Here is a 17,522-nt window from a genome sequence, read left to right on the forward strand (position 1 = left end):
TACAGCTTGCTCGTTTTTTTACTAGAATGACACCTCCCAAACAAGACCGAGAAGACATAGTATAGCTTTGACCAAAACTTTCAACTCCTTTATAACAAAATCAGTCTTACAAAAAACAATTCCTTCAGGAATTAATTCCCAAACGAGCACTAAAATTGAATCCGAACATTGTATAACCGACCTAACCTCAACGTTGGAAATGACACAGAGGATAATGGTAAATGTGTGATGATAATCATCTCAAAAGTTTGCAGAGAATTTCCATTTGAAAGGATCATATGAAGGTGAAGTTTAGTGAAAATGCAACAAAGCCGTGATCAAATTATAAGGAACAATTTCATCACAAAGTCAAAGGGTATGCAATTGTTTTAGACTAAATATCAAAGACACAAGGAAATGAATTCAGGTCCCGGACCAAATTATACATAATTAATTACTTGTGAGTGAAATTAAAGAAATATTTAGAGGAATCTGAGGGAGAGAGAGGAGACAAGGAAATGATCGGAGCTTTCGGCTATGTTTGGATTGATGATACATAATGGAGCGGAACGGAACGAAATATAATGGAATGGAATGAAGCGGAACGGAATGGAGCAAAAATCTCATTCTCCTGTTTGGATATTTTGTGATGAAACGGAACAAAGTTACCACTCTACTGTTTGGATAACGAACGGAACATAATAAGTTATAACTTTATTATTCCTATATTACCCTTATTATAACATATTAATTTTCTTTAAAGTCCAAAATTCTTTCATTAAAAATTTGTCAACCGACAGATTTGCCCTTCAAATCTGCTTGCTTAATTCATGATAATTAATTTAGATCCATCCAGAGACTTGTACTAATAGCTGGTTGTATTTTAATTATTATGACTCAAAGATGCAGAAGCCTTGTTCATGTAGGTACAAAATCAACATCTGTTTTTCTCAAGAAAATAAGATATGAATGCTAATTTTTTAACCGCAAAGCAATTGATTGTGAATTCTCAGTGACCAATACACATTGCTTTAACAAAGTATACAAACACACATTGCAAGGAAAGAATACGATGGACAGTGCATTTGAAAACTCTTGTTTTCATTCAATGACTGCTGAGATGCTGAGAAGGAACAAGAAAGAATACATTTCAATTCCGTCAACGTGGCTGCCAATTTTTTTCTAACGTGAAGGCAGAAATTTAGGTCACAACTTGCAGGAGTTATGGAGGGAGGTTATTAGGGGTAAAATAGTATTTTTCATAATTTAATTAATGGTCAGTTTTCCTTTCCATCCAATTTGGGGGGAGCAAATATGAGGGAAACCAATGGAGCATGATGGAGCTTGGATCATTACTTACCACTCCCTTCCATCCTATTTTAAATAAAACAAACAATGGAGCCTTCACTCCTTTCACTCCACTCCACTCCTTCCCCCTCCCCCAATCCAAACAGACCCTTCGGGTATCAGTTGTAAGGCGAAAGGTGAAGAGAACGCCACATGGCGGGTACCGGCCACCGAAGCTCCGCCTATTCCGGCAGCCCCCGTTGGCGCAAAACGCCATTTTCAACTTATTTTTTGTGTTTTTTCTCATTCACTTGTCCCTTTTTTACCAAAAAGAAAATTCAATTGTCCCATATGATGTCCCATTACCCGTTCCCCTAATTAGAAATTGACATACAAATACCATATAGTTTAACATAGCGAAAAAAGAACCTGTTCTAAAAACCATTGGTCAAGACTCAAGATTGATCCAAATTTTTGAATTTTACCTAATCAAATCTCTTTACCGAAATTTGTGCATTTGGAATATGAACAACTACCGGAAAGTAGAAGAATATGAAAACTAGAAAGAAGAGAAATGCGTTATTCTCACATTAAAAGGGATAAGCCTTTTAAAATGAATGGCATTGAGAAACAATCTTTCTCAATTGCATAAAACATCTTACAAATTAAGGACAACCAAAATAAACACAATCCAATCTAACACAATCCAATCTAACATCCTTTAATGAAATATAAGATAAGAAAGTCTTTTAATGCTAAACAAGTTATCATACCTAACTACAATTTCAACTCAACTTCATCTTGGCTCAATCCAACTGCAATTGACTTTCTCTTCCATACAGTGAAAATCCACAACTTCATTGCTTTCAAATGTATGGTAGTTGTTTGTGTCTAATGAATAAAACACGATGTTTCCACCATAAAATCTAGGAAAATATATTTTGTTTTCCATTCCTGGAACATGTGCCACTGCAGAAAATGATGTATGACCAACAAAAAACATGTGATTTTCCAGATTTTCAACTTCGATCCATGTCATTTCAGATTCATTCAACTTGAAAACTCGAACATACTTTCCAAAATGACCCTCAAATACTGATAAGAGATTGCCATTGCATTCTACTAGGAAATTGTTGTAGTAGTTGGTGAATGGAGCATCAGGCTTATCAAGTTCATCCAAACTTACTTCTTCCCATTCCCCTTCACCTACCCCTTCTGCTCCTCCTCCTTTTAAGACTCCCATCTTTCCTTTTTCATTAAAATAATAAAAAGCCCTGTTATGAAAAACAGGGCTATTGTTGTAGAGTGGAAATCCAAAGACACCAAAAGTGGAGTCGCTCCATTCGTCTTTCCCGGGGTAAGTGATATTTACCGTCAATTGGTCATTTTCAAATGGTGGCATCCATTCAAGTGCAACAATCGCACATTCAGAAGAGGTTGGTGGATGAGAAAAGGCCATACACCGAGTATTCAAGAAGTAACCAACTGATGCATATGGAAGTGGCCGTATCTCTTGTTCTTTTGCAAAGGGATTAAAGAAAAATGAATAACGCTTGTTTACTGCAATTAGTAGCCAACCAGCTTTTGAATAGCAAATTTCACAATATGGTTGGAGGTCCATTGTCAAATTTTTGTTGTACTTGTACTTGAGCCCATTCTTTGGATGCACAAAAGTTAAGACATTGTCTTTCTCAAAGTAGACAAATAATGGAGACATTGAAAGATGATCAAACCTTGACATTGATATGGCAGATGATGATCTCCATTGCATTGGCGGGATTGATGAATGGAACAATCTATTAGTAGCACGAACATGTAAATAATCAATTCCAATCTTAATCCATTTTGCAATCGCTTCAACCATGTCTTGAGGAAGTCCAAATTCCTCATAAGTGATTGTGCACTCTGTCTTCTTTGAATGAATTTTATCACCACTTTCTTTTTCACTTGTTCGAGTCATCCTGCATAGTGTCAATACATTCAATAATATCACTATATTATACAAAACTTGGTCAAATTGAAAATAATTCTTATTTTATGATAATTATATGTGTAAAATTTTAGTTTACTCTAAAATTGATGAAAATTAATTAATTACAAAATTAAATTTGTATTACCTCAAATTTGACAACAACCATGATGGGGGAGAGGATGACTGAGACTCCTCTTCTGGTAAATTTAAGAAAGGTCGAGACACCATTAGGCTTTTGTCTTCAATGTTGTAAATATAGACAAAATTGTGTATTTCAAAAGAGACATATACACATCCACCTTCAATTTCAGGATTGATTGCTTCACAAACAAATGATGAGCAACTCTCGGATATAAAAAACGCTCTTTCTTTAATGCTTTCCACCTTAAGCCACACCCTTCTAGGAAAATCTAATTTGTGAACATCAACGGCAATAACCTTGTCATGTGAATGCAAAATTTCAATTCGAAAGAGCTCTTTGTTTGATTCCAACATCCGGGATATTTGGCCAATGATAGTTCTTGGAAATTTTGGGAAGAAAATATCAGAGGAGTTTATTTTGAGACCGCTGGGTTCAAGTTTCTTGATTTCTACTAGAAGAGGCTTAAAAACTGACTCCGCATATAAGCAACCATTGTAGTAAAATGGGCTGTGAAGTTCGATATTGTCTACCTCAAATCCTTCAACCTCGGTTAGTTGCTCTTTATAGTCCACTTGAGTCCATTGCTCATCCCCAAGATACCAGTAGAATATTGAAGTTGGAGGTGAATCAGAGAATAAAAATATAGAACCAACTTGTTCAGTTGCAGTTGGAGATGATATCAAAATGCAATCACGAATGATAATTTTCTTGTGTTCAAGGAGAGGGAGCTCAATCAGTGCGAAATTAGATAGATTCAAAAGAAATAGTTTGGTAGCATTTTCAGTTTTTGTGTGGTACCAACCACGTTGGTGACTCCATAGCGTTGCTGCCGAAAGCTCTGGAAGCCTCCATATTGTGTTAGGATCCTCTGAGTCATTCCAATAAAGAAACCACGGATAAGGAGAACGAGGATGCTGCATTGTCCCTTCCATAATGAAGCTCTTGGTCACTCTGCACAGAATGAAAACTGGAATTAGAAACAAAATTGAAATTAATAAGTAAAGCATTTCAAATTTGGATGAGAAGAGTGAAAGAGAGAATGCCACAATTGATTTTGTACTCATATGTACTAGAAACAAAACAAAACAAAAAACACATGGAAGAGAGTAATAACCTATGGAAGATGAACAATAATAGTAAATATAATTTTAGAATTCAGCTCAACCTTCTCTTACAATAGTCGATAGAAGATAAATATTGAGTTTTTTTTAGATTGATGAAATAAGATGAAATCTTTAAATACGGTTAATCAAGTTAGTTTGTAATAACATATATATTAGAATATTTTATAAGAAATGTTTGGCAGAAATAATAAATATCTTACTCAATCTTAGCAATTAAAATATTTTCCGGTAAATTGGCATTTGAATTTACATGGTACTGTTTTTATATATTCATTCATTAATTACTGGAATATTAACCGTCATGATATCAAATTTGGATTCTTTCATTTGTTAATTTCACATGAGAGTGAAAATTATCCGTCTCCAATCTCTCTCTCCATCTATGTCCTTCCAATAAAAAGATGAAGGATCATTTAAAATTTACACATCAGCTTTCACAATTGAGTAACGACGTTAAATCTGTTTCTTCTTTCTCTTTCGATAAGACATTAATCACCGCCCTAATCCCTATTACTCCCTCTATTCCCTATTATAAGTCAATTTTTTTGAAAAAAATTGTTCTAAGATATATGTCACTTTCTAAAATCTATGAAGCATAAAATAATTTTTTCCAAGTTTATCCTCATATTTAATATGAAAGAGATGATGAACTTTAAAAATATTAACTTGCATAAAAAAAAATCATAGAAAAGTAAATAAGGGTAATATAGGAAAGTTAATTATTTCCTTTACAATTTATTACTAATAACTATTTTTCTTAATCTTAGAGAATTAGTTATTTATGACTTATATATAGAAACAAATGGAGTATTTCAATTCCGCATCCTCTAAATTCGGCAACAATAGCACCCATGGTTCCATCAATTTCTCAATTTCTTTGTTTAACATTGAGGCTTTCGCACAAAGAATACCCAACAATATTCCATTATGAATTCCATTTATCATGTTTATTATTTCCATATCTCCAAATTTCCCAAAGTTTAGAGAGATTAAGTTTACCAAAACCCAGTACGGATCTCGCAGTGGCTACCAAAAACCATGCGACTTTGGTGTGTGAGAAAGCAACAGAAGAATGAGGAATAGAGAGATAAAAGGGCAGGGGAAAGAGATGACGATGGGGAAGAGAAGAGAGATGGATCTACCGTGAACATAGAGGAGAAGCAAAGGTGCACACGAGGCTAATGTTGGATTCAGGGCTTTGATTTCTCATTCTTTTTTCTGAAAAATGCAGACCTGGGAATGGCAACACAAAAAAGACATTTGACAGAATACATGAAAAGCATTTTAACGTTGTTACTCAATTGTGAAAGCTAATGTGTAAATTTTAAATGATGTGTATTGGAAACAGATGATTTCCACTCTTCACATGATCATGTACTTTTTTAAATAAAATCTAATAGTTAGTGTTATTTTCTGCATAGTTTTATCAAAAAGGAATTAAAGACTTAAATCATGTGAGATTTGTTTATAAGCAAATGTTAGTGGTTAGTTGTTGGTAAATTACAAATGTTTTTGCTCAAAGTTCGTACCGTGAATGTTCACCTCATTAACTTATTTCTACATTTAGCTCAATCATTTGAGCTACTCCTCCCACCCAATATGGTCATGTGAGATTAACACATGAGAGTTATGAAGTTTTTATCATTGACTACAAGTTCTAATAAGCGTGCATGTGGTTGTCATTGTTATGTTTATTTTATTTCAATTATAATGTAATGCATTCCTTAAAAACTTGGTTCAAATGTTTACATTGTGAGATCTATACAACCTCATCAAATTAATATTTTTCCTATGATCTATTCATCTACATGTTTGTAACATATGTTTTGGTTTCACATCTATTCTACTTATTAAAAAGGTAAAAAACACTAATATATAATTATATATGTATATATATATTATATGTTTTAATATATATATATATATATTATAACATATTTTCAAATATTCCCTACTCAGAATTAACTCTCAAATCTTTTTAATTAAAACCGTATCTCATAAAATCTTACTATTAAATATGTATTATAACTATATCTTCTACTTAAAACTGAAATTTGATTTTTATACTATACACAAATTTGAATTAAATATTTTATTAATTATAATCAAAATCTCCTGTCACTTAACTAGTATTTTATGAGAATCTTAACAATAATCTAGTAGATACAAAATTTGCAAGAATCTCTCCCTAATCCCTATACCCTAGTTTGCCGCGGCACCAACAACAAAGGCAATTTTAATAATTTTTTTTTTCTAAGATCAAGTTAACTATTTTCTCATAAATTATATGAATATTATGAAGGTTTATGAAGAACTTATATATATTTTAAAACCATACTATCTAGTATTCATACTAATATTCTACACTGTAATCTTGTTTTCTATTATAAAACTACTAATAATATGTTTGTAGAGAGAGTTTGATCTACCAACCTTGAATACAAAGAACACGAGAACATTGAAAAAAACGAAGAACGCCTTGAAAATCTCCTTAAGAACTCCTACCCCAACTTGTTTAAAAAAGTTGATCGTCAAACCACCACGAAGGAAGAACTTGATCAAAAGATAGAAGAAAGCTAAAGAGTTTTGTGAAAACTCCCCGAAAAAGGAGAATAACTCGAAAATACTAATAAGAAGAGGAGAAGTGTTTCAGTTTTTCTAGGGATGTGAAACTATGAAAATGCTATTTAATATTTATAGCCTAAACCCATGCCAGGCCTACTTGATCACCAAGTAGATAAAAAATTAAAATAAAAAATTGGCTTAATTTTAACTAATTAAAAGCTTTATTCAGAAAATAAAATAAAGATACCATGGAATATTCCTTCTCTAGGAAATTCCATTAATTTAATTAAATAAAAACCTTTTTATTTAATTTTAATTACCCAAAATGAGTTAAAAATCAAAATTGCCCAAACCACCCAATGAGAGGGTGTAGGCCGCGGCTCATGAGCCCCTTGACGCTATTATTCATTTTTTTTTCTAAAATAAACACTCATAAAATAGCCCAATAAAATATCTTATGGTCTAAAAATAAGTTTTATATATATATATATAGGGAGTATCATATGAGAAAAGCCTCCCTTATGTGAGAAAGATAAAAATGATTTATAATCATTAGATTAAAATAGACGGATGAGATTAAAACATAGCTTAATTCACTCACGTGCTCTCTTTTCCCACTTCACACATTCTGGAAAACCACTTCTTCACGTTACTGTGTGTTGAAGATTTGCAATCACCTTGCACTGCGCCGCCTCTGCTCTCCACCGCTTGCAAGCAGCTTTTCCCAAATCATTTTCATCGTTCAGTTTTCTCCTCGTTCCCCATAATGTTTCCTTGTTCGTTGACTTTTGCAGTGCCCCTTCTCATCCCAACGCTCATGGTTCATCAGGTGCCGCAACAAACCTATTTGCGGGTCATTGAATCGCGTATGAGGCAAAATTCTACTGCAGTTACCATTACGGCGAACCAAAGCCCCTCGCTGCTCTCGTTGTTTGTCACAGCGTTCGACGTTCTCGTGTAAAAATTAAGTTCCTAATTTTTTTCATTGTTATTTTCTTCCCAATTTTTATATTTGAATGTCCCTGCACTACTTGTAATTTGAATGTTCTGCACAACCTGAGATTGATGTAAACAGTGTAAGCTGCAAAGCATTTGGTCCTCTGGAGAAGTGCCTTTAGTCCTTTACTATTCAATATTCATCTCTTGAAATTTTTTGCTTATTGTTAGGGTTGAGTATCTTATATTTGAACTTCTTCATACTGGGAAGTAGGTGCACAATTGCCACAAATATCCGTTCGAATTAGGGGTGTACAAGGGACAGGTTGAGACGAGTTTTGGTTAACCCTAACCCGGCCCTAAATGTTGATTGGGCCAATTCATAGACCCTAACCCGTCCCTAGATCCGAAGCAACCCGACATTATGCGGGTCCAATTTAGGACGGGTCTATGTAGGACGAGACCGGGTTGGCCCGAGGGACAATAAGTTTAAGACTATTTGATACTAATTGTAAAATTTAAAGATAATAACATACTAAAAGAGTTATAAGTTGGAACTATTTTTTAGAAGAAATAACTTGAAAGGATCCAATTCTTTCATAATCTATTGCACTTGAGATGTTTACATTTTGTTTGATCATTTCTTCACTTGTCTCACATATGCATAATACACACACATGATTTTCTCTTGTTAGAGCATGAAAGTGTCCATAGTTTGACCAACGTTTATTTAATTCATAAGGTAGATTTTAAACATTTTAATCTCATCTACATGGTAAGATAAATTTGAGCACCATGTATCACATTTTAATCATTATAACAAATTAAAATTTTATAAAATATATATGTGGGACGGGCCGGGTGACCTGAGTGTCAACCCGAACCCGACCTACCCGAAGTCGGGTAACTCGAAGATCAACCCGAACCCGGTCTCTTTTAATGATCGGGCCGGGTTCAACCCGACCCTAAAGGCTTGGGCCGGGACGGGTTGGCGGGTAGGGCCAGGTCTTGTACACCCCTAGTTCGAATTGAGGAAGTGTTTGGGCAACTAAAATGTACCAAAGAAGGAGCCAACTAGCTTTAAATATAGGCTAAATTAAGCTTTTCGTCCCTAACCTTTTCCATAAATATGGTTTTCGTCCCTCGCCGGAGCAAGACGTGGTATTGGTCCATATCTTTTGTCAAAATGATTGGTTTTAGTCCCTACGGCCGTTTGGGTCAACGCCGGAGCTCCGCCCGCCCATGTGGCATCTCATGTGGGTTTGCCACGTCAATTAATGAGCCATGTTGGATTTTTTTTGTTTTTCATTTAAAAAAAATTAAGACACATTTAATTAACAGCTTAAATAAATTTAGACAAGTTTAATTAATCCATTTTAGGGACGAATACCAAACATTTTTTCATATCCAAGGATGAGATCCAATTTAAAATATTTTAATAGGACGAATACCAAATATGTTTTCATACACAAGAATGAAGAATGAGATCCAACTTAAAATACCAAATAAATTTTTATTCCGTATTTTCAAACGGTGAATGCACGAGCCCCCCTCCACCTGAGCTTCTTCACAGCGGCGTCTTCCTCCACCGCTCACCGTCACTTCGGCCCTGCTCAGCCGGTAAGTCTTGCTCTTATCTTCTTCATCTTTACTCTGTTCCTTTCTCGAATAGATAACATTCAATCAAATTGGAACTTGAAGTTCTTATAAATTGGATGTTCATGTAGATCTGTAGATGTTTAATTCACTGTGTTTGTTCCAATAAATGAGTTTTGTTACTTCGCAATGACAGGGATCTATCTGTATTCTGTATTCAACATTGAATTGAATTGAATTGAATTGAATTCCATGAAAGTTTCAGCAATTCATTGTGCCAGGCACAAGCCCCATAACTGTGTCACCTCATTTCAATTTTCCTCCTCCTCATCTTCGTTGCCATGGATATCTCCCCTTAACTTTACAAAACCTGCAAAACCTAAACCAGACCCTCCTCCTGAATTCACTGTCACTCCCGCTGAGCCTCGGAAGAAGCACAAATATATCACTCATGACTCTGCAATCAATTTGATCAAGCGAGAGAAAGATCCGCAACATGCCTTGAAAATATTCAACATGGTATCAGAACAAAAGGGTTTTAATCACAACAACGCAACATATGCCACGATTCTCCAAAAGCTCGCTGAGTCTAAGAAGTTTCAAGCCGTGGATCGAGTTCTGCATCAGATGACATATGAAACTTGCAAATTTCATGAGGGTATATTTATACACCTCATGAAGCATTTCTCAAAGTCCTCTCTTCATGAGAAAGTGCTTCAGTTATTTTTATCCATTCAGCCGATAGTTCGTGAAAAGCCCTCTCCTGAAGCGGTCAGCACTTGTCTCAATCTCCTGGTTGATTCTAACCAGGTTGATTTGGCACGAAAGTTGCTCTTGCATGCCAAGAGAAGTCTAACACAAAAGCCAAACGTCTGCATACTTAATATCTTGGTGAAATACCACTGCAAAAATGGGGATCTTGACTCTGCATTTGAAGTTGTAAAAGAAATGAGGAACAACAAGTCATCCTACCCGAATATAATTACATACTCAACCCTGATGGATGGCCTCTGTCAAAATGGAAGACTCAAAGAAGCTTTTGAACTTTTTGAGGAAATGGTGTCAAGGGAAGGGATCATGCCTGATCCCCTCACTTACAATGTTTTGATCAATGGATTTTGCCGGGAAGGTAAACCCGGTCGTGCTAGAAATGTAATTGAGTTTATGAAAAGTAATGGATGCCGACCAAATGTAATTAATTACTCAGCGCTGGTGAATGGCTTATGTAAAGTGGGGAAAATTCAAGATGCAAAAGAGGTTTTTGCGGAGATGAAGAGCTCTGGTTTGAAACCTGATACATTTAGCTACACTACTTTGATTGATTTTTTCAGTAGGAATGGGCAAATTGATGAAGCTATTAGGTTGCTTAAAGAAATGAAGGAAAATGAATGCCGGGCTGATACTGTTACATTCAATGTTATTCTTGGAGGCCTGTGCAGAGAAGGCAGAGTTGAGGAGGCTCTGGGTATGCTTGAGACACTTCCGCACCAGGGTTTCTATTTGAACAAAGCTAGCTACAGGATTGTCCTCAATTCCTTGACTAAAAAATGTGAATTGAAAAAGGCAAAGAGCTTATTGGAGCTAATGCTAGGTAGGGGTTTTTTACCCCATTATGCTACCTCAAATGAATTATTAGTTAATCTTTGTAAGGCAGGAATGGTTGATGCTGCTGCTGCGGCACTGTTTGACTTGGTGGAGATGGGGTTCAAGCCAGGACTTGATTCTTGGGAAATTTTAATTCAATTAATCTGCAGAGACAGAAAGTTATTGCATGTTTTTGAGTTGCTTGATGAATTAGTGATCACAAATTCTTGATATTTTCATTATGAGCAGAAATAATGGGTTTCACAAGCATTTGCTGCTTAAAATTCTTCACTTGATGCAAATGATGATACAAGTTATTCAGATAAAACTGGTATGCGGTTGTTGAAACTTCATGTACCAGCTTCAACAGGCATTCTTTTCATCAATAAGTCCAACAGGAAATTTCATGTATCTGCTTCATGTCTGGTCGTCATTCTTTTCAACAATGAACATAGTAGCTTTCATTCATTGTTTGCTATTACAAGATGTCCCAAAAGTTGTGCCTAAAAGAAAGACTCAGGCCCACTGAACGAGGTTTTCCTTTCCCTGCAAATATTTTGTTGCAGATGATGACTTCATTGTACTTTATTCTGTAATCTACTCGATGACAAACAATGAATAAAAATGAATGAAACAACACTACGAAGTGTGTGAATTGATACCTTTGTTTTTCTTTTTGGGTTGAAGAGTATGATATGATACTAAACATGAAAATTTTACTACACTCAAAGCATCCAGCTTACTGGATCAAAAACCATACCTATTGATGCAACAGCTCAAGGGATTTCTGCAATGTTGGCCTAAACCTATTAACATCAAGCCTTACATTTTGTTTATCCAAATACACAGACCTAAATGCTTCCCATCCTAGTTTCCCAATTGATGACGGATCCTTTATGACCATATGATCTCGGGGGTATTGTTGAATAAGAGTGCTTTCTTCCAACTGTATTTTGTATTCCAAGTATTTGATGTTCATATCCTCTGAGGGCTCTCCAAAGTCATTGGTGGCAAGCCATTCCACTCCACCATAAGGCACAACTTGGATGAAAATTGCATTTTCTGGAAGGAAAAGTATGTTAGTGAGACCAGCACCATGAACTCCCAGTAGGACATCACAAGAATTCACAACTTGTGCAAAGCTTTTCATGCTCCCCCCTGCCTCCATAACAATGACACTGAAACCCATGCCTTTAGCCAATCTCGCTATTTGAGCTGCATTGGTGAAGGATCTTGATCTTTTTCTTGAAAGAATCAGGAGCCTGGGCTTCTTACGTTGACTACCTCTGATTCTGGTTGCTTTAACTCTCTTCAATGAATAGGAACTTCTCAAAAAATCCCTGAAGTCTTTCATTGAATAGGAATACTTTTGAGGGTCAATGCTTAGCTCTTTATGATACCTTTTGAGACCCACATTCACCCTTGGGAAGCAATGTACTTCCTCGTCACTGTCAATGTCCATAATCTCATAGTTGGACAGCTTTTTAAGAAATGCTTGGTGCTTTAAAATCCACCAATGCCTCTTATCAGTTATGATAAATTGTACTTCTCCTTTGAATTGTCTAGAAGTCAAAAACAATGGAATAACAACGTCAGTGAATTCATGGAAGTTGTTGCCAGTATACCCTGCTGTGGAAAATATTACTGCTGGAATACTGTGATTTTGGGTGCACTGGGGGATTCCCTGGCTTACTTCTATTGGTTTCACTGACCATTTTCTTACACTACTCATTGCAGCTGCATCACTCGTCCGAGCATAAGGCCTTATACTCCATGAGATGTTTTCTGCCAAAATGGTTGTTTTAGGTGACACGACGTAGACAGAGGAGGATTTTCCATGCACTCGGACATCTCCCTGGGTTTGGCAATATTCTGTTCTTTCTTCTGTAATGCACATTTGCTCCACTCTCTTTGTTTCTTTATCTTCAACTGCAAAATAAAGAATGGTGTTGAATATCTGTTTAGATTTAGTTTACTATTAGTATTATCTCATTGAGATATAGTTTAGATTTGTTTCTCTATTTTAGATTAGTATCTATTTAAATAGAGATAATATCTATTTAAATAGAGATAATATCTATTTAAATAGAGATAGGTTTAGATAGATTTAGTTTCTTTTTATCTCTTTGTTAGTCTATATATATTGTAGTTTTCAGTCAAGTATTAATCAATGAAATACACAATAATTATTTTATCAAATTCAAGTTGGTATCAGAGCGAGTTTCGATCCTACCGCTGTGAGGGGGCTCCTCCCCCGTGAGCCCCCTCATGGTGACCTTCCAAATCTCTTTGGATTATTTTCACTCGTCCTGTGCTTCCGCGCTTGTTCGTTCTAGCCTTTTCTTACGGCCTCGTTTCTTTCTGATTATGGTCCCCTTTGTCTTGGAACCCTATTGACCCTTGTTTCTTAATACTTAAAACAACCGCGCCTTCTTCTTCGGCGCGTGAAGGTAACGCACAAACCTGAACTCGACGCGACGACCACATACATGTTCGTCCGTTGTAGTATAGTTGGTCAGGATATTTGGCTCTCCCTCCTGGTTCTGTTCCAGATGTTGTTTTCTCCAGATTTTCCTTCCTTTAATGCAGTTGCGTGATTGGAAGAAATTGTGGGAATTGATTCAACAATTGTTTACTCAAGAATTCTTGATTGGAATGACATAATAATTCTTCACTGCCAGCGAGAGTATTGGTTACATGAAGTGGAAATATGGAATGCCAATGCGTTGGGATGGTGATATTGGAAGTTTCTGATGATGCCAGAATGAAGCAGTACCATGTGGCTCTTTGGTCCAATCCAGTTCTCAATTAGTGTGTTGGGTTGTTCTAGTTTCTTGTTTTTGGTTTCTTGGTTTTGGTTGGCACAGTGTGGTTTTGGAGTTGGAAAAGATTTTTGCTCTCTATTAAAGTGGAGAATTGGTTTTGCATTGTGTGGTTTGTTGGTGTATAAATTTTGGACTATTTTTGGGAATATCTCTCTCCGGCAGCAGCTGCTTCTCAAGTTAATTATATTTGTTAAAAGCTATGCATATGACATATATGCGCTAGCTTGAGGGGAAGATCTGAATATTGTTAAATCTTAATTATATTTGTTACAAGCTATGCATATGACATATATGCTATAGTTTGAAGGGAAGTGTTGGATATTGCTAAATATCCTAATAGAGACCACAGTCAACCACCGCCGACAATCGTTATCCTTGTTGCTGGTTTGGTGGAGGGTGTATTCAAGAAGTGTTTGGTTGGATCTAATTGTATTGCGCTGCATTGTTCTCGCTGGTCCTATTTGTGTTTCGGCCAGGTTTGGTTTTTAAGGTCCTCTATTTGACGTGTGTTGTGGCGCCACCGTTAATGGTCGTCTGGTCTTCCTCTTCCAGTTTGGTTTGTGGGTCTGCTGTGTTTTCTCATCTGCGATGTTTCTTGCTGTTTGAGTTCTTAGTTTGCGTCTCATGGTTCGTGATGCTCTTATTATATTGATCTTGGCTGACTTTATGCAATTTGGTTTTGTTTGGTTTTGAAGGTGAAAGTTCGTTTGTTTTGTCTCGATTGTTTGGTTTTCTGGTTTTAGGGCTTCAGCTGCAAGTTGCGCTGGCCCACTCTCTAGTTGAGAGTTATTGGTTTTGGTTTTAGGGCTCTAGCTGCGAGTTGCGCTGGCTCGCTCTCTAATGTTTGAGAGTTGTCTGTGTCAAAGTTGACACCATTGTTTGTTTTAGAAGCCATCAATCGATCGACCTCAAGTATGTTTTATTTCTGTGTGGTTGTTGTTGGTGAGTTGTTGCTTCAGCCTTGTTTTGTTTTCGGGCGTATTGTTGCTGGTTTTTCGCCCTTGTTTGCTGACTCAGCTACCCTACGACACTCCAGAAGAATTGGTTTTTGTCTTGCATCAATTTCAGCCAGATCAAGTATGAGAAGTTGTCTTTTGCCTGCCCATGGATTTAGCAGAAGTTCGAAAGATTATTCAATTTGAAGTATGAGAAGTTGGCTTTTATCGCCATGGATTTACTAGAAGTTTGAAAGGTTATTCAATTCAGAAATTCGCCAAGACTGTCATTATTAAGGGATATCTATTAAGATAATTTTTTTCTTGGGTTCGATTTGTTACAAGCTTAAAGCTAAGTAAGCTTTAGCTTGAGGGGGAGTGTTGAATATCTGTTTAGATTTAGTTTACTATTAGTATTATCTCATTGAGATATAGTTTAGATTTGTTTCTCTATTTTAGATTAGTATCTATTTAAATACAGATAATATCTATTTAAATAGAGATAGGTTTAGATAGATTTAGTTTCTTTTTATCTCTTTGTTAGTCTATATATATTGTAGTTTTCAGTCAAGTATTAATCAATGAAATACACAATAATTATTTTATCAAATTCAAGTGGTCACATCTAAGGGTCTAGTCTAAAAATTTCCAACATATGGAGCTGATTTGACTTTTGAGCAAGCTTTTTAAGTTTCAACCATACTGAACTGAAATGAGTAAATCCTACCTTCAGCTTTTGGTGGAGAGCCACTAGTGTCATTGATGAGGATCTTGGTTACATTATCTTCAACTGCAAAATGAAGGAATTTTTGTCATAATCATTAGCAAGAATCTTTGGGGGATAAGCCACAATTAGAGCTAACTCAAACTAGCTCTTATTTGTTACAAAGTTGTAATTACCTTTAACTATTTGTGGAGAGCTTCTGGTGTCATTGGCAAGAATCTTTGGCTCAATGCTTTCAGCTAGCAAATGAAAGATATTGAGAGTTAAAGGTCTACCTCAAATCCTTTTAACCTTATTGGGATTTGGCAAATCTTACCTTCTGCTTTTGGTGGAGAGCTGCTAGTGTCATTGATGCCAATCTTTGTTACATTATCTTCAACTGAAAAATGAAAAAGGTTTTGTCAAAATCATTAGCATCCAGATGACCTGAATTAGCTCTCACTGTTTTGAACTTGTCATTACCTTTAACTATTTGAGGAGAGCTTCTGGTGTCATTGACAGCAATAATAGGAGGATTCTTTGGTAAAACGCTTTCAGCTGACAAATGAAAGATATTCAACGGGTTAACGGTCTAGCTCAAATCTTTTTACTGTTATTGAGGTTTTGCTCATCTTACCTTCATCAATATGTGGAAAGCTGCTAGTGTCTTCAACAAGGATTTTGGCTACAATGTGTTCCACTGCAGACCAAAGAATCATCACATAAACACTGGTTATCAGAATCATTTGCCTCAACAGGCAGTGATATCAGCAACATCTACTTCTGTTAGTTAACCTTGTTAAGATTCTGAATGTTTTACCTTTGGCTATATGTTGAGAGCTTCTGGTGTCATTAACCATCCGCAATTTGGTGTCAGCGCCGATGGAGAGCTTCAGGTTCACTATGAAGAAACAAAGGGAGTTAAAAATACACTCAATGGCTACCACAACCATCTTACAGTAGCAAATGATTGGATATATATACTTGCCAAAGCAGTGTATATAGAAAACACCATGCATGCTTGTATTTAGTCTTGGATTATGGACATAGGTGTTAATGCAAGTAGGTAGAGAGCAAAAAGTTGCACTCACAATCATGTATAGGGCCCAAGTAAGGTTTAAACACAGTGCAAAGACTCAAAACCATCAGCAAGAAACCCACAAATGCTCCATATCCTAATCTTTTCTGCTCATAATGACTAAAGCTTCTGGCAAATATTGTATTGTAAGTCATTCTTTTTGTCTCCCAAGAACCAACCTCTATCAGAATTACAATGCCATCTAACAAATGAAAGCCATTTTGACACAAAAGCTGATTAGTTGATGACCTTAAAAATCTTTGTACCCCTCCTTTAATGGTTGAGAGCAAAGATTTTGAGACACTTCTATAAGACAAATGGAGGAAGGTTGAGGTGCATTTTTTCTATTGAAAATTGCTCCCCACGTAGTTGTTAGCTCTTGAATAAGCAGGATTCTCCAAAACAAAAAATTTATTATAGGGAATGAAAAGGACTTTGTAGTTGACTGTTAAGAGACATGGAAACCTTTTCAATGATTGAAATTTGGTCAGGTAATATCTTTTCAATATATGAAGCGTGAACTACCAGCTGTGGAACCCAGCTTTGAAAAGTATTACCCAACTAAACTTTGTTTAAAATGTTGGTATCAATTATTGAAGTTCTTGAATCAATCTCACTAGATTACCATACTTGGTGACACATATAGTTCTAGTGAAAATATTTTCACCAACTTATGCATTAAAATAGCAACTTATAGGTAACTCAGAGAACAAAATACCAAGGACAAACAATCAATGTGAACAACAACATCCAAATTCCATTGCATTAAATTGTAAAATGGGCCAACTTGTTAAGA

General features: G+C 35.8%; 3 protein-coding genes across 4 annotated transcripts; 1 reads left to right on the plus strand and 2 right to left on the minus strand.

The window, feature by feature from the left end:
* Window positions 1-1,850: 1,850 nt before the first annotated feature.
* LOC130710397 (uncharacterized) lies at window positions 1,851-5,891 on the minus strand. The gene is made up of 3 exons (XM_057559645.1): window positions 5,647-5,891; window positions 3,384-4,331; window positions 1,851-3,227 (listed from the first exon to the last, which is right to left on the minus strand). The coding sequence occupies exons 1-3, from the start codon at window positions 5,712-5,714 to the stop codon at window positions 2,063-2,065; spliced, it is 2,181 nt and encodes a 726-aa protein (XP_057415628.1). The 5' UTR covers window positions 5,715-5,891; the 3' UTR covers window positions 1,851-2,062.
* A 3,574-nt stretch (window positions 5,892-9,465) lies between these two features.
* On the plus strand, window positions 9,466-11,418 carry LOC130710152 (pentatricopeptide repeat-containing protein At5g18475). Its single transcript, XM_057559313.1, has 2 exons — window positions 9,466-9,625; window positions 9,798-11,418. Exon 2 carries the CDS (start codon window positions 9,854-9,856, stop codon window positions 11,414-11,416), a length of 1,563 nt encoding a protein of 520 aa, XP_057415296.1. The 5' UTR covers window positions 9,466-9,625; window positions 9,798-9,853; the 3' UTR covers window positions 11,417-11,418.
* LOC130710151 (beta-1,2-xylosyltransferase XYXT1-like) lies at window positions 11,396-17,113 on the minus strand. 2 transcript variants are annotated; one of them, XR_009010311.1, is made up of 9 exons: window positions 16,740-17,113; window positions 16,469-16,549; window positions 16,286-16,348; window positions 16,132-16,206; window positions 15,986-16,048; window positions 15,846-15,908; window positions 15,673-15,735; window positions 11,848-13,114; window positions 11,396-11,731 (listed from the first exon to the last, which is right to left on the minus strand). XR_009010311.1 is itself a non-coding variant. In XM_057559312.1 (8 exons), the coding sequence occupies exons 1-8, from the start codon at window positions 16,879-16,881 to the stop codon at window positions 11,946-11,948; spliced, it is 1,719 nt and encodes a 572-aa protein (XP_057415295.1). In that variant the 5' UTR covers window positions 16,882-17,112; the 3' UTR covers window positions 11,833-11,945. The 2 variants fall into 2 exon arrangements, 1 of the variants encoding a protein (XP_057415295.1); XM_057559312.1 differs by lacking the exon at window positions 11,396-11,731 and having other exon boundaries at window positions 11,833-13,114; window positions 16,740-17,112.
* Between the last annotated feature and the right edge of the window lie 409 nt (window positions 17,114-17,522).

This window comes from Lotus japonicus, chromosome 4 (assembly GCF_012489685.1).
Source record: "Lotus japonicus ecotype B-129 chromosome 4, LjGifu_v1.2".
Lineage (NCBI taxonomy): Eukaryota > Viridiplantae > Streptophyta > Magnoliopsida > Fabales > Fabaceae > Lotus > Lotus japonicus.

Bases quoted from the DNA above. Each gene is read 5' to 3' on its own strand.
- LOC130710397 (XM_057559645.1), bottom strand. From the start codon at position 5,714: ATGAGAAATCAAAGCCCTGAATCCAACATTAGCCTCGTGTGCACCTTT. The intron at 4,332-5,646 runs GTAGATCCATCT...CATTCTGTGCAG, and splicing joins GCTTCTCCTCTATGTTCACG to AGTGACCAAGAGCTTCATTA. The intron at 3,228-3,383 runs GTAATACAAATT...GACACTATGCAG, and splicing joins TGGTTGTTGTCAAATTTGAG to GATGACTCGAACAAGTGAAA.
- LOC130710152 (XM_057559313.1), top strand. From the start codon at position 9,854: ATGAAAGTTTCAGCAATTCATTGTGCCAGGCACAAGCCCCATAACTGT.
- LOC130710151 (XM_057559312.1), bottom strand. From the start codon at position 16,881: ATGACTTACAATACAATATTTGCCAGAAGCTTTAGTCATTATGAGCAG. The intron at 16,207-16,285 runs GTAAGATGAGCA...TTCATTTGTCAG, and splicing joins CTTTCCACATATTGATGAAG to CTGAAAGCGTTTTACCAAAG. The intron at 15,909-15,985 runs GTAAGATTTGCC...TTCATTTGCTAG, and splicing joins CTCTCCACCAAAAGCAGAAG to CTGAAAGCATTGAGCCAAAG.